Source organism: Pogonomyrmex barbatus, unplaced genomic scaffold, assembly GCF_055798465.1.
Source record: "Pogonomyrmex barbatus isolate J1 unplaced genomic scaffold, ASM5579846v1 scaffold2, whole genome shotgun sequence".
NCBI classification, from domain to species: domain Eukaryota; kingdom Metazoa; phylum Arthropoda; class Insecta; order Hymenoptera; family Formicidae; genus Pogonomyrmex; species Pogonomyrmex barbatus.
In genome coordinates, this window is record NW_028297116.1 from 15122836 (window position 1) to 15139347 (window position 16512).

Sequence of the window (16512 nt, forward strand, 5' to 3'; positions counted from 1 at the left end):
CAACGGATGCGACGAGCGTTCCTCGATTCAAGATCGAGACCGCCGAACGGGCGCGACATAATCGGCAGTGATGATTTCATTTTTTTTTTTTTCACATTTGTCACGTACCTTTCATTCCTCGCGGCGAGATTCTGAATAATGTAATCGTATTATCGCATTATCTCCTTCGTGACTTTCAAAGCGATTAGTAAACGTATCAACCTGCCAATTCACGCGTTTACGGCTCGCCATCGGTGTCTGCATCTACGCTCTTGCGTGTGGCAATGCAAATGTAAAATCGACAAATCAGAAACAATGCACCATAGGATATCCATTCATGCACCTGATTTCGTCACGTGTATTGGGAACGTTACGTAATGGCGGTTACACACCGATATGCCTCGCGAGAAATCGATGCGCTCGGATTCTCCCTCGCAACCTTGAGAATCTTGCATCTCTTCTTTTAGTAAGTAAATTCTTTAACTCGAGAAAAAACAATAGCACTTTACATGAACAGTCAGATTGACTGCAATAACAACTTCACTAAAAATATTTAGAAAAGTATTGTTGAATACACATTGTTTGCCCAAGTCGTATCTCAATATTTTATATTATTATTTAATATAAAAAGAAGTATATAAAATAAATATGTGAGAAAATAAATGAAAAATGTAATAGTCATTATTACTATTATATTTTGTACGTGTTTAAACATCAAGTTTAAAAAACTAATTCAACTTCAACTAATCTTAATTTTTTTATTAATGTATGTAACTGATAATAATGTAATCATGCAATTTTATTTTGAAAAATTTTACTATGAAAAATACTTTGAAAAATCATTCAAAGAATCCCTCCACTTAAAAAAATTAAATAATGCACATCTAAGTAGATGTTTTTCAAACATTATCTTTTCGATTATACGCTCAATTATAAATTGATAAATTTATTAAATACTTTTTGTATAAAAAAAATTACTTTTATTATGATATTTATATTCACTCGGGTCTCTTTTTTTCGAATCTTTTGTCACGAGTTTTTTACTTTTCAAGCGAGAATTTTATCTTTTCTACATCTGTCGAAATCCCAACATATAATTCTTCATAAAGTATGATTACTCCCAGAATAAAGTAAATATTGGATTTTTTTTTTTTTTCGTACGAGAACCGCGATATACTCGTATGCGTGTATAATCGCTCGCAGAATTGTAATATCATCCGAATGAGACCATGACGATTCGAATAAGACCGATGACTTGACTCAATGTACATGTGATTTACCAGTTGACAAATTGATACTCACACAAGATAAATCACAAAAATTGATGTAATGCACATATGATATAGACTTATTTGCGGCAATAAATGATATAGTACCTAAACATCTATTCATCATTTTTCATGGCCGATTATCGTTCGATCAACCAGTTGAAAAATGCATCATTACCAGATTGGCCCTATGGATGCTATCTACGTGAGGTTAAATGTCAAGTTATATCATCGCTGAGATTTCTTACAGTTGAATATTGAATTACGTTTACCGCTTCGTTTAACAAAATATTAATTAATGCATACACCGTGATCGAACCTTTTATAATAAAGCTTTAAATCAAATATAAATATTATATCGATAAAATTTATAGTAAATAAAAAAATTATAATAATAATTCAATTATATATATAATTTTTTCTCTGAAAATTTTTCTTCTTTAATTTATTGTCAACTTAAATTGATCATTAAATGAGTCAAAATTTGTTAACTCGCTCATATAGAATAGAATTTTTTATTTGGTTACTAATATATTAATTTAATTCAAATTCCTTCAGTTAGATACGTTTATAATTCATTCCTGCATATTTTGATTGACGCATTTTATTTATATGCGGACGTATGGCATTTATTTTTGATTGTATCTGTTAAATTATATCTGTTAAATAGTACGAATTTCTTTATAAATAATAGTATATATCAATGTCAAATTAATTAACCGCTATATATAAAACTACTATATAAAACCAAGTAATTCTAGCATTCGTCGACTTTTGTGCGGTATGTAATATCGTTAGGCAGGAAAGAAACGATGAAATCCTGGAATCCAACATTATAGCAGTCGGCAATTCTACCCAATCCTTACAGCCCAAGAGCTAGGAGCGATATTGAATGTAGTGTGTGTTATTGCAAAATAACGTGCGCGCACAAGGTAAACTCTATTTCCCCCGAGTTTAATGCACATAAGGTAAATCTAACGCTTGCCAAGCGATTTTCCTGGCCTGGGTATCATACGGTACGTTAGTAATGCGCGTGCACACATTATAGTAAATAACGCGTCGAAACCTGCGAAATGCCGTCAAGTAAGTGGTATTCACAATTTTCATTAAGTACTCGCCGTTGGAGGGGAGAGGGGCGGGAGGAGCATCACTCTGTGGGACGCTTCGGCGCTCTTTCGTCATAATTACATCTGACTGAACTGCACATCCCGGAATCCGCGAAATCATAAATTTGCCTACCGCATGTTCTCGCACGCGGTGATTAATACCAGCCAGAACGTTGTTGTTAGAAACTTTATTCGCGAATGCTGATTTATTGTGCATTAAAGTCTCTCATTCCGTCATTTGTCACCGCTACGCGGTGGGAATATAATCTCCCTCTATTCAGTTTAACGCTCTTTTAAAATAGTTGCAGCCAGATATCACAAGTTGAATAATATATTGTGCATGCATTATTTCATCACCAAAAGTAAAATGGCGACGTCGAAGGTGTAACGAATTGTTATTAATCAAGTAGATCACTCGAGTTATTTTATAGTCGTTTTGCTCCGGCTGCATTATGATCCTAGATCTACCATAATTATGTTTAATTTCTTGCAAATATCTTTCAAAGTCGTCTTTTACGAGTAAGTTGACCGGATCAATCAGAGCCTACGAAAGCCTCTCTTCTTATCCGCGTTTCCTTTATTTAAAAATCCTAGATTTTTAAGATGAGTATTTTACTTCGATCTTCATAAAACAAGATATATCAGAAAGAAGTATAACATTCTTTTAGAATTAGAAAAATATAGAATTAGAAAATTAATTAATGAGTTTTATCATGGGATAAATATTAACTAAAAAGAACTTGGAAGTAACTTGGAAAACGAGTGCTTGGGAATTATATTAAAATTTAGAGCAAGCTTTAATGTCTGCAGTCTGTTTATTATATTATAAACTGCGATGTTATAATCTATATCTATTTTTTAAGGCCATCAAAGACGAGCAAGCCATCAAAAATTTGTTATTAAAAGCTTTTTTAAAATTTCTAAAAAAAAAATTGATTCAAAATTTGAGAATGAAATTGAATTGATTTCGTATAGATCCATGGCAGTAGTTGATGACGAGTAGTGAATCAATGATCTGACTGCGGAGGCGGACGCAGCCGGACAATTTCAGCAAGAGAGACGAAGAATCGCAAGCCCATTGCACGGATCGGTTTGCACAATTCTCGGAGGATGGGAGGATTGCTTGGGAGGACCCCGGAGGTATGCGCCTTCTTGAACACGCGCGCACGAACGTCTTTGTGCCTAGCCATATGATGACGAGGCATACCTAAGCCAACATGGCTAATAAAACTAGAAAGGTCAGACTAGAGTTCAAGTGGGTCTCGTACACCCCGAGGCGGGTAGGCCTCGGATCTGGAGCCATTCCGGATGAGATTTCATGAGTGACGAAGGAGGAGGAGTCTTCTTCTTATTGAAACATTCAAGCCTCGATTTCGTCCGACTTCGTGCCCGGGACAACGCTCCCGAAAACCGCCGTTGCGGAATGTTTCACTTTCGGCTTCGATCCGATTCCACTTCATTTCACTTCGTGATCCGTTTGCCTACCGCGCTTGTCGTGTACTTCGCAATCCGTTTCTTCCGAGCGAGAATCAAATTTATGAGTTGGAAAGAGAGAGAAAGAGAGAGAGAGAGAGAGAGAGAGAGAGAGAGAGAGAGAGAGACGAGTTTGTTGCTTTAAAGGTCAGTTGATTGACAAGTACTTCCTCCCTCTAGACTTTCTCCTTCGGGATTTCGTTAATCCCGTCGCGCACGGTTAGCAGAAATTCAGCAGGAATTTAAAAAAATCGACGATTTTAGTATTTAAATTTTTTTTATTTCTTCACAGAGTGACACTTTTCACATATGTTCTTTGTTCTTTTATTGTTGGATTTCTGGCGCTTCGTAATTACAAATAATCTGTATTCACAGATTTTTCTTAATATTTTCATGTACGCATAAGAGTTCCATAACATTTGATGACAATAGCGGCATTCTTTCAATTTATTTATTTTTCTCACTTTTTTCTCAATTTTATTCTTGGAATTCCGAAATGTTATAATCGTTCAATGTGAAATTTTACGATTTATTATCCAATACGTAAATCTTCTGTATTTCTTAATAAATGTTTATTATAGCGATTATAATTAATTATATAGATCAATTCTTTTGCTGTCAAACTTTATTTTTCTAGATTAGATGTCTGATTGGTAAACTGCTCAACGCAGTTAAATCTTCTTTCCACTTGCCTTTTACCACCAACTTATCAAGGTCTTCGATGAAGGGGTGAAGTCGCATGTTTCTCGCATTGATCTGTCATTGATTTGTTGACGACATGTTATATCGATGACGTCACAATATGAATGCGCGTATAGTTAGGATCATGGACACAGTAACGAAGTGCTTATTAGGGATCATTCCTACCTCGACGTTATCGATCTGCATGAACAAATTGCGAAGCGTTGGCATTCGAAGCGTCTCCTTCTTTCACTGTGCCATGCCCTTCCTTTCTTTCCGTTATAGATGACGAGCGGAGAAAGGAATTCATGTCGGGAGGCTCACGCCTGTCGTCGAAGATCTATCCACCACGAGAGATCCCACGAGCACGATTCAGGTGGACATTTTAATTTTTTCTTACTTCTATGTGTCATTAATTCTCTGGCTCTCATTTCTGTATCTGCTTTTTGAATGTTGTGTGCATAGATAAATTCTTCTTTTGTTTTCTGTTTCTTATTCAACAGCTTTAATTAACTTACACTTTCTTAATCAATTACATTTAATAACATTTAATCTTTTAATTTTATTCTTTTACTCTTTATCCCCATATTTTGTTTAAAAATTCTTTAATTATAGAGAAAGAAATTTATGATAGAGAATATGTAAAATATACGTTGTAAAAGAATGATATATGAGTTAAGCATTAATTAATGATACTGATGGAAGCACTACGGAAATAATTATGAAAATGTTTTGAAATAAAAAATAATATATAAGAAAAATATGTAGCAAACATTTAGAGTTTTATGGTTAACAAGTAGAGAAAATCGAACTAAAAAAATTTTAATATGTAAATCAAAACACATCAGGGGAAATCAACGTGGGAATGATTCTATTAATAAACATTATCTAAATAATTTAATTAGTATGCGTATTAGTATCCAAATTCAATTTGTCTGCGTATGTTACAGCATGTCAAATCCCTATCTTCTTACAAGATTTTCTGTTTTTCTATCAGCAAGAAGTCATTCGTAAAGGAGGGTGACTTGTCAACGCTGTTGCGAACCAGAACAATAGCGATGTATTGCCAAATTTCCTTGCGTAAAAAGGACTATGACTACAAACGATCGGCGACATACAGCAGTGCGATCGCGATTTTTGCGACAGGATACGTCCGGTCCAGAAGATTCCTTGACCGATATCGCTGGTGCGAGACTCATGCCAAAACTCTTCACGATTGTATGCAAAATATCGATTTCGTGCATCGTGTGTTCTTGCGATAGTTACAGGCGCCCGGTAATTATTCACTTCTTTTCGCGGAATCTTTCCGTCGCAGAGGCGCCCGACAACCTCGTTAGCGAGCGAGTGAGGTTTACACCTCACGCAACTTGACTTGCATATACACACATATTTACTTGCCAAATTTTGCCGGGTTTATAATGTGAGGACAATAATCTATATTATAATTATTTGTTAATTTATAACATAATATAAAAGGTGTATTATATAATCATAAATGTCTAAAGTGATTTTCAAGTTACTAGAGTAAAATAAGTGAGCATGTTAAAAATAAAAGAAAACGCACAAATGATAACAATTTATAATAAATATATATATATATATATATATATATATATTATATATATTTCAACGCGTCAAATTATATGTATATATTATAAATATATGAGCGAGCGTGGCATAGTAGACGGCGCACTGGTCTTACATTTATATTTGTTAATTAAATATCTATTAATTAAGTCTACAGAGATTTGCATAATTAATCGATGACAACATTTACTCTTGAATAAATTATATAACGATGCGCAAGCATAATTATATAATTATAATCAAAATGTATCTAAATATCCTCCTTTAGGACAGCTTGCAAGACTGAGAATTGCAACATAGAAAACGGGAATCTTTTAACTTTGATATTTAGAAATAAGCATGTGTGACAAACGCACTCGTACGCACGTGCGTGACCTTTAATTCCTTACTTTAACTCGCAATTGTTACAATTACATTCAACGACCAGAAATAATGATGAAGTCTCACTCTGAAACATTTAATTTCATTTGATGTTAAACATAATAAGATTTTTAACTTTGTCACATTTTTCTTGAAATACTCTCAAAGAGAGTTTAACAAGTGTAAAATTTTATTCACGCGTGTACAATGCACTTCGCTTCTCAGAACGCATAAACAAATTTGACTATTATAACTGCGATAGTTAACTATCACCATTAATAACTGTCAGTTGATAATGACTAACTGTCAACTGCCGATTATAATTTTCAACAATACTTCATTTTCGTCCTAGTTTATGTATTAAACGGTTCAAATGACCTTTCAGTGCTCGCGCGACGCGTGAGCCACAATTTACATCCACGATATCACGTAATTCGATATCGGCTTCGTAAATTACAACGAGGTTGCCAAATTCATGGATCATTTATGTCTAGCGATCGGCAAGAATATTCAGCGATATTCATCCCGGTTTTAACCGGTATTTCAATTAGCGTCAATTAATTTCAGAAACGAAATCGAGACCTGACCTTTCGGAGCAACTACTCCGTTCGATTTGCTGATGCAATTTGCATTTCGATAAATCGCTCGTATTGTGAATGCGGGAGGTCTAAAATTAAAATATGTATGTCGTGCAACCGTGAGAGCTAATTATCGGCAATTATCGCGCGATGCGGTCGCGCGAGCAATAAAATTTGATGAGTGTCTGAAATATACGCCAAAGGCTCCACGCTTCTGCATCTCTCGCGATGGCAATCGATTTATGATCCACCTGTTTCATATACCCGAGGCCCTACTTCGGCCATAGAAAGTTTCGGAGAAGCACTAAAATTCGATACTCCATCATTTCCATCTCGCGGATGGACGCCGACGAGCACTCCTGAGAGATGCGCTCGCTCACTCGCTTGCTCGCTCACTCGCTCGTGTGTTGTGCAATGGACAGGAGACCGATGATTTGCTTTCACTGACTCACCTTTAACATGATATTACGATTACCATTAACATTAATCCGGATGGCATTTCCATGGCCGGTCGGTCCGCCTAAAATTTCGCGCTCGTGCTCGCGCGCGCGGCGATTAAAACCCACGCCGAGGTAACATAATCGCCTAGTAAACCTCGGTAAATGGCTATTTATCGACGTGAGCATTGCCGAACGAAGCGGGAATTTGTTTTAATTAGCTGTTGTTAGAGCCAACATCCTTTTGCGAGGTAGACGCGCTCAAACGATGCGCCGATCGCCGAAGCCCGACAGCCGATAAATAAGTCAACGGTCGAACGCGAAAAAAACATCGACGCATACAAAGATTACTAATATAAGATAATATAAGATTATTATCATTTATCTAAGAATAAAGTGACATGATACTTTGAATAGGATAGACGTAATCTCAGAGGACTTCTGAAACAAGAACTCTCTGAGAAGATGCTTTATGTCTGCTGACGTATAATCCAACAATGATCAGACAATTGCATAAATTCAATCTTTCAATTGTAGAATTTGTTATAATCTAAAAATGTACGAGATTACGATATTCTAACACGAACATCTTTCTAAATAGAAAATTACTTTTTATATTGTTTATGTATATTTGTCTAGGTTTTCTTGAGAAATAGACAGTCATAACGACACGTATCATTTTCGATAAAACAATTTAGGCTCGTTCGCTTTGTTTGTTATTATTATTTCGTCGTGTTATTATATCGTTTCACACTGGGTCTATAATGAACTGTTCGGATTCTCACATGATCGAGTGGTGATATCGCGTGCCGTTTATATACAATCATTAATCAAAAATGGTTATCGTCGAGACGAAAAAGTAGACGTTGCATGGCGTTAAAGATTTTTCTTCGAGAAGTTTTTGCGCGCGCGCGCGCGTGTGTGTGTGCGTGCGAAAAAAATTGAGAAAGATATCAAATCCAAAACGAGATTTGAGAAGTACCATCCTTTCTCCTCCCCCCATACGATGTGATATATTAAGCAATCGCGATTACGATGTCAGGTCGTACAACATCCTTATGTAAACAAACCAATGTGACTTCATTGACTTCGCGCGTAATCCTGAAAAATCATCGAGCGATCTATCGAACACATGGCGATTTGTAATTTATCCTAACATCGCAATGTTGTCTTGAATCCATGCCATTACAAAAATAGCAAATATTTTTGAAATATGATGCTGCGAGTTTAACATTTATCATATCCGCTAACAACGAATAGCGGATAACTTGGTCGTTTTTTATTATACAAATTAATGGTATTGCTGAACAAAACATTAGTTTATTTTGCATATTAAAATAATTTATTTATTATTGTAACCCAGTTTGTTAAAAGTCATTAAAGGCACTAGAACGAAAATAAATTCTTAATAACTTCGCTGAACGCGTTATTACAATTATAGGCACATGATTATCAAAATACGTAGAGAAGCATGCACAATTAAACGATTTAATAAGATAGACGTAGCATGATACATTACAGTACAATTATGATATGACGTATTGTCGCATCAAGCATCCGTATCTGGTCCCCAACATTGCCTCCGCCATTTCCCATCAAGCGAAGAATATGGAAGAGACAGATCGGTGATCGCAGGACGCCTCGATCGCGTCAATTGAAAGTAATCTCTTTGTGTTAGGATCAAAGTAAAGCAGTATACTCCGTAATCAACAGATCTTCCAGAGGGATGAAATATCATAAATTAATCGGTTAACCCTAAACAGTATAACAGAACTTTAGCAGAGTCTTAACTCTTTCACAATTTATTATATATAGGATTATCGTTTCACTCGAAAATTTTACAAAAATTTTATAAAAAGACAAAATTAATTTTTATACTTAATTTTTATACTCGATGCATGTTATTCTAACGTGCACAAGAGTTCTTTCAATTTCTGTACTTTCACATGAGTTTATACTATTTAGGGTTTAAGACACGTTTAGGCGAAATCCTTAAGGACGAATGCAAATTCCAGTTAATTACAGCACTTACTTATGCACCTTAATATTAATATCTTTTTATAGATCTATTATAAATGTATCCTTTTAAATAAAGTCTTATTACTGTAGAGAAATGTGATTGCAAATTGCACCACTCGGCACTAAACTCTTATAATATATTAATCTCCTTTCAGTAAGGTAAGGTGGTCTTGTGTAATTCATATTTAAGATATTATCATGTCGTCTTATATAATAATGCTGAACTTCGCTCAGCCGCATGCTGCGTGTAACATATGTATGTAATGTATAATAATTTTGTTCAACATTTTATTTTGAATCTCGAACTTTGATGGTTGTGCAGTATTACCGATCATATACATAAGTTACAACATCTCCAGAACGACTTTTCTTCTGTTACATCGTATCGCGATTTCTTAAGTATCAACACAAAATGAGTGGTGTTTCAACAACAACGACGTTATATCGGTACATCTCAAATAAAAAAAATAAAATAAAAAAATTAATAAAATTACATGCTCTTTGCATTTGCGAGCAAATGAGAGAAATTAACAAGCCAAAAGAAAATAAATTTCTATAAAACGACAAATTACGTAAAAATGATCTCTTTCACATCTCACATTTATTGGTCAAGAGTCTGCGATCATTAAAAATAAAAAGTAAGCTTATTTATTTATTTATTAACAAAAAAAATGAAAAAAATTCATTTATATTATCTCTTATTATCATTTTCACTTCTACTCATCAACTTCACGTCCCGTTATCTCGCCTAATCGTGCCTCATATTGCACGCTCAAAATAAATACTAGTACTGCTCGACAAGCTATTTATCGATATAACAATCATGGAATAAATAAATCATCGATAAGCGCAACTCTCTCGACTTTTAGATATGCTTAGAAAAATGCTCAATAATTTTCTGCCTTAATAATTTATTTCTGTTAATTAATAATCAACAAGAATGAACCGTCGAAATTTCGAAGGGATTTTTCATAGATACGGGTAACATAGACAGAAGTCTATCATGCGTATATATTCCGAAAAATACGATAATTGGTTGTTGTTTCACAATACGCTATATCGAAGCGTTGGGAGCAGTTCTAGCATAGATATTTCTAATATCTCCTGTAGGGCTCCTCCTCTTCAGGATGAGCCGCGTTGTGTTCCAAAGCACGTTGTATCGCCTTCGGTATCGGCGGTGGTGTCGGCAGGTGAGCGCCACTCGCCAGAAAGCCATTTTCGTCGGCTGTGTAAGTAACCAAGATCGGCGTACCGTCCGGAGCTGTGTAACTATATTGACCTCTGACCGTCTCGATTTGGTTAGGTCCAACGTTTCTTGGGTAACCCTGCTCTGCTACGGAAATGCCGTTTTCCGTGTCGTAACTGCAATGGAAGTAGATCGTTCGGATATATATTGAGTGAGAAATTTTTTTTAAAACAAAAGGAAAAAAAGATATTTAATTAATTAAATAAATAAATAACATATGAAAAATGTATATTGATTGTATGATTGTATTATCAAATAAATAGTATATAATAATATATAAATGTATAAAACTTTTGATTGATAGAATTATAAATGAGATTTGCATGCAAAATTATAGATTGAGAATTGCTAGAATTGCTTCTTCGCCCTTAATAAAATTTAATGTGTTAGATCGTGAGAATTTTTTTTATGCTTCTATCTAAATAATTTCGATTAAATCCATTATTATAAATTGTTAATTTAAAATGACAATTGTTTTATTATTGTTTTACGATTGACATATTCTCTACTGTACTTCGTTTATTTCCCGCCATGCTTTCATTGAGAAAACCAGTTAGAGAAAAGTGACACCACCTTCGAGATGTTGGGTGGAGTCTAAGCCAAGACTCTCAACATCCCAGAGACAGGTGTCACAGGGGCCCGAGTTAGACTTAGCGAACTCCAGGGTAGCGAGGATGGGTGAGGAAGGTAAACGCGTAGGTAGGCAGGTAAGCAAGCAGAGGTAGGTCGATTGTAATTGTTCAATTGCGCAATTATTGCGAGCTGCGCAGCCGAGTGGCGCGCGTACGATTAACATCAAAGCTAATTATGCACCGTTCCATCGCGCCATCCTGCGCGAGACGGGTTCACGGTTCTTGCGATTTCGATTAAAACGACGCTGGCTGATCGTCTCAAGTCGGACGAAATCGACGCCGGGAGAACCATAGTGATTTTGATGACCGACCGCTCGTAAATGGTCTGTGACCCCGGCACACCCGAACTATTATCACGAACGTGTACGACTTACATCTACCTACAAGAGAGTCGTACGAAGCCCCAAAGAATTAGAAAGTGTCGAAAGATAATTGATTATTATCTTAGAGGTATGTATGTCGGCTCATTAAGAAACTATTTGTGAGGGTTATGCGAAATGAAATATTAGGTCGTCCAGAAACGAGTGATGCGATTGATAATGCGAAATGTATGTCGTAACGATAATCGCAGGTTTTTAGTTTCAAAGTCGATTGTTGCGGCCGTTAATTTCATGCAAGATGCGCCGTGTAGATTTAGATATAAATATCACTATATTGTAGGACAACGCGAGATGATCGCATCATCTAACAGATAATTTGATAATCACCAACCTGCAATCTTGATGCGTTTGACTAATTATAGCGAATCATGCGATCTGTATTAGAAAGTGAAATGAAAACATTTCGACATCTTTTTGCGATAGTCGACTTTTCTTACAAAGTCTCATGTAGAATTTTGCATAATTATCAGTGTTATATAGTCCAATAATTATACGATAATTTAAGATGATATTTCAGCTGGAGAATGTGTGTGTGTTACAAGATTAACATAGTAATTATTGATGCCTATATTTCGAGTAGAATTTTGTAAGCCTGAATATGTTGTAATCATTGCTCTATAATAATTGTCATTATAACGCAATGATTAATTATCTTTCGCTTCGTCTTAATTGTCAATTTAAATAAATATGTAAACATTCAATGTTCTTATATCATTAAAATTTTGCAATTATGTCATGTTAATTTCAATAAATTTGTCACATGGTGATATTATCATATTTGTCACATCTTTAATATTTTAGTACTGTTTTTTTATTCTAATAAATCTAATATTTTTCTTCTATTTAGTATTCTATTTAGTTTCTCTATCTTGATCTGTTCTTTTTAGCTAATTTTCTTGTACGGTTTATCTTTCTTCTTTCCTTCATTGACGTAATGAAATAAAAAATAAACCATGCAAGAAATTTAGTTAAGAAAAAGGCCTATTTCGACTTTTTGAAATGGAAAAAATGGAAAAAATAGTTACATGGAAAAAATAGTTTGGTTGCCTGTGCAAAATTTTGTTTCAAAATGAGCGAGTCAGAATTTTCGATCGAAATTACTGGAATTCTTTTTAAATAAACTAAAAACCTTGTTAGTTTAAATTGAATTCTGATAATTTTAATTGAAATTTTTTATTCAATTGTGAAACAGAATTTTAGTACACCCAAACTATTAAACTATTTTGTTCGTACGATTTCTGTTATTGTCTTACAAATTAAAATATACATGTAATATATATGTAGGCGATTATAAAAATTTATTTTATATACTATTTATGATAGAATGTGACAAAAAATACAGTTCCACTTCATTCTTGAATCGACAAAGAATTAAATCAATAAAAATTCTTCGTTACGTTATATCAATTTATACATGAAAATATTAATATATTAATCACGAATTTGCAATGTACATACATGTAATTAATCCCATATGGATTTGAAAATATTTTCGAATATCTGATTACTGTTAATAGAGCGTACCATTACTCAGAAACACTTTCAAGTAAGTCCGTGTAAGACTATTAGCCCTTTCACATGATACAAATTTTCTCTCTCTCATTCGAGTACTGTTTTCGTCGAGACAGATTTGAGAATTGCTTAATAAGTGAGCGGACAATAAAAATAATCGCAAGTCTGACTAATGAATGTTGCGCGAGCACGATCGACATAATTACAAACATTTAAGTTCCTTTTTTGAATAGAAAAGAATATTGACATCTGATTGAAACAAATTGCTAAATAATACTATATATAGATATGCTGAATATATTGATGAAGAAACCGATTCGATGCATCTTACATCTTTTCAATTATATTTTCTCGATCATCTGCATGTTACCTTTAACATTAATTTACATTTAACATTTATAAATTTTTGAAATTAAGTGTTTTCCGTCTCTTTATACATCAAAATTTATTTTCTAATTTAATTTTCTAATTTAATGTATTTTCAAATTTATTTTCTAATTAAATTTTATATATATGAGCATTTATGTGAAATATTATATATATTTCAGAGATAATAATATATATATATATATATATATATATATATATATATATACATAATATGCCATTATTACCTATGAAATAAAACACAAAGAGCATAAAACATCCTACAAACGTTTATTGAGAAATAATATACAAATTTTAATCGCTAAGACGCGTCATCACTTTCGTGTGTTTCCGGTGCATTAACTGCACTTCCTTCCTGCTTATTAATCACTCCTCGATGAACACGCAGTGAACGCGCAGTGATGGAAGGAGAAAAAAAACAAAAAAAAAAACGGTCACGCCGAGCGTGTTAACTTTACGATTGCATCGACCGAATGGTGCGCGAGCGTGTTTTCATACGTTCGAGGGCATCCGTGATTCCTCGAGCGTGTCGAGATTGTTTCTCTCGACGAAACGTACGTACACCTCTGGCCTCACCTGTAAGAGTAGGATCCATCCGGCGAAGAGTCTTGCGTTTGTCGCAGTATGGCATAGTAAGGTCGGTTGTAGTAATTGGGATTGTAATATTGCGTCGGTTGTGGATACGGAGTTGTGAACCTGCTGAACTGAGCGCACGCCATCGTCGTCAGACCGAGCAGCAATATCTGCGAAAATAATTACTGACTGTAACACCTAAAAATTAACGTATCGAATAATATTTTCATAGCGTTTTCCGAAATACAACGCAACGCATATACATTATATAAAAATTAAATTTAATTAAAAAAGTTTTAATTAAAAAGTTTCCCAGTAGTTGTAGTTGCTAATTCTGTAATTATTTTTAATTAATTTTAATTTAGTAATTTTAATTCAGTTAATTTCTAATAACTTAGTATATAATTAATTAATAATGTTAACTTTATGACAAGTGCAATTATTACAATTGCGTTATTTGATATGTTATTTGCGCGAAATTGTTCATTTGTTCATTATTCATTTTTATATTATTGGATAACACCGTGTGACAAATTCTGACGCGAATCGGAATTATATAAATGCTGCGTATTACTCATGCTAAATGGGCTACTAAATAGATGGGTAGGTTGAGGTGGGTAGGCAGTTTGGCACGCAGGAGAATTTCGATTCACTGCAAAAGCCGATGTGGTTATGATAATTATACCTATCTCATGCGTCATAATTCTCGTCTCACGCTTGTCGGAGACTTCCTCCATTGTGTACTGAAAGTCGAGGAGAGTTAAGTGATTTGCGAAAGCGCGTATTTTTATTAAAATAGGGAAAGAGGAAAAAGGATAGTGTTACAGACACAACCGGTGCTGGAATTAATTTGTGTAACGGTGCGTGTGCAGAAGTGTCGTCACCTCTCAATGTGTCCTCACATTCGTCAAAATCGTCATAATACAATTATGCCAATTATGCGAAGATTATATTTACACGATATGAACACCGGATTTGCGCAATATCGCGTCGCAATTGTAACGAACAATCGCAATCGTCGATCATTTTTCCGAGAATGCTAGTCATCATTTGTGCTCGCCAAACCGGAAATGACGAAATCGACACCGATAAAATCATCTTCATCATAACCGATATATTCGTAAAAATTTCTTCAGCGCAAATAAAACGTGAATTTTTAAATAAATTTCGTACGAATGATTGGGTAATCCAAGCGTCTGCTGTACTGCAAATCTTCCGCAACGATCGAGTCGTAAAAAATCTTTCTTCATTCAATTCATAATTTTATTCTTTCGTCATGAACGAAAGTTTAAGAATACGACTTAAAAATTGATAAAATTTATTATTATTATTATTATTATTTATTACAATTGCCGCTATAACACAATTACTATATTTAAACTCTTTCCAATTAAATATGAAAAAATTTGTTGTATTTACCTCAAAAATTTTTCTACGAGCACAAATTGATAAAAGAATTTAAAAATCAAATGAAACCGAATAACATTCTTTAATACGATTTTACTTCTACTTTCAAGTCAGATTTAAAGTAAAAAAGAATTTAAGATTGATGTGATGACATTGACTAAATGTTTCATTTAAATTTTGTTATAATAATTATTTTAATTTTTTAAATAACAAATTTATTAATTTAATTATTTGCAACGAAATTGTATTACATTTCCAGTCAGATCATTATCATTTTCTATTACGAGTGCTACTAAGTCTATTTAAATAATTATTATTAGTCGAATCAGAAATAAAAAAATTATAATTAAAATCATTAACCGATTTTTACAAAATTTCTAATAATTTCACTTTTAATAATTATTTATAAAATTATAATCCGCATGATTAATGAACGCGGATATAATTAAGGGTTCACACTCACGAGGGTATTCATGATGAATCTTGCCGTATTCCGGAAGTTAGCTAAAACGACGACTTCTCGATTATTATTATTCTCTTCGATGAAATCAATTGCGCACTTGCAGCGAGCTAATCACACTGTATGTGAGACACACTTGGGTTTTCCGAAAAACCACGTGCGAGACTCTCGTGGTAACTGCAGTTAAAGGCACGAGCTTAAGTCGATCACGGTGAGGCTTTATAGTCACCGAGACGCTCTGCTTGTGCCCCCTTTTTGCCCCGCCATCGGCCGTTTTCTGGAGGTTGAAGGGGAAAATAAATCTTGGACGTTACTCGCGTAATCCGCTAACTAAAGCTAAAGGGTGGTGGATAGTGGTCGGGGGGGGCTTTCTGATTAGACGATAGGTAGGTGGTAACCAATGGTCCTCCTCATGTGCGCTCGCGCC

At 34.3% G+C, this 16512-nt stretch overlaps 1 protein-coding gene across 1 annotated transcript; it reads right to left on the bottom strand.

The window, feature by feature from the left end:
* Nucleotides 1-8788: 8788 nt before the first annotated feature.
* Nucleotides 8789-16309, bottom strand: LOC105428628 (endocuticle structural glycoprotein SgAbd-2). Its single transcript, XM_011641030.2, has 3 exons — nucleotides 16089-16309; nucleotides 14222-14388; nucleotides 8789-10850 (listed from the first exon to the last, which is right to left on the bottom strand). Exons 1-3 carry the CDS (start codon nucleotides 16098-16100, stop codon nucleotides 10583-10585), a joined length of 447 nt encoding a protein of 148 aa, XP_011639332.1. The 5' UTR covers nucleotides 16101-16309; the 3' UTR covers nucleotides 8789-10582.
* Between the last annotated feature and the right edge of the window lie 203 nt (nucleotides 16310-16512).

Bases quoted from the DNA above. Each gene is read 5' to 3' on its own strand.
- LOC105428628 (XM_011641030.2), bottom strand. The intron at 10,851-14,221 runs GTGAGGCCAGAG...CTTCCATTGCAG, and splicing joins GATGGATCCTACTCTTACAG to TTACGACACGGAAAACGGCA.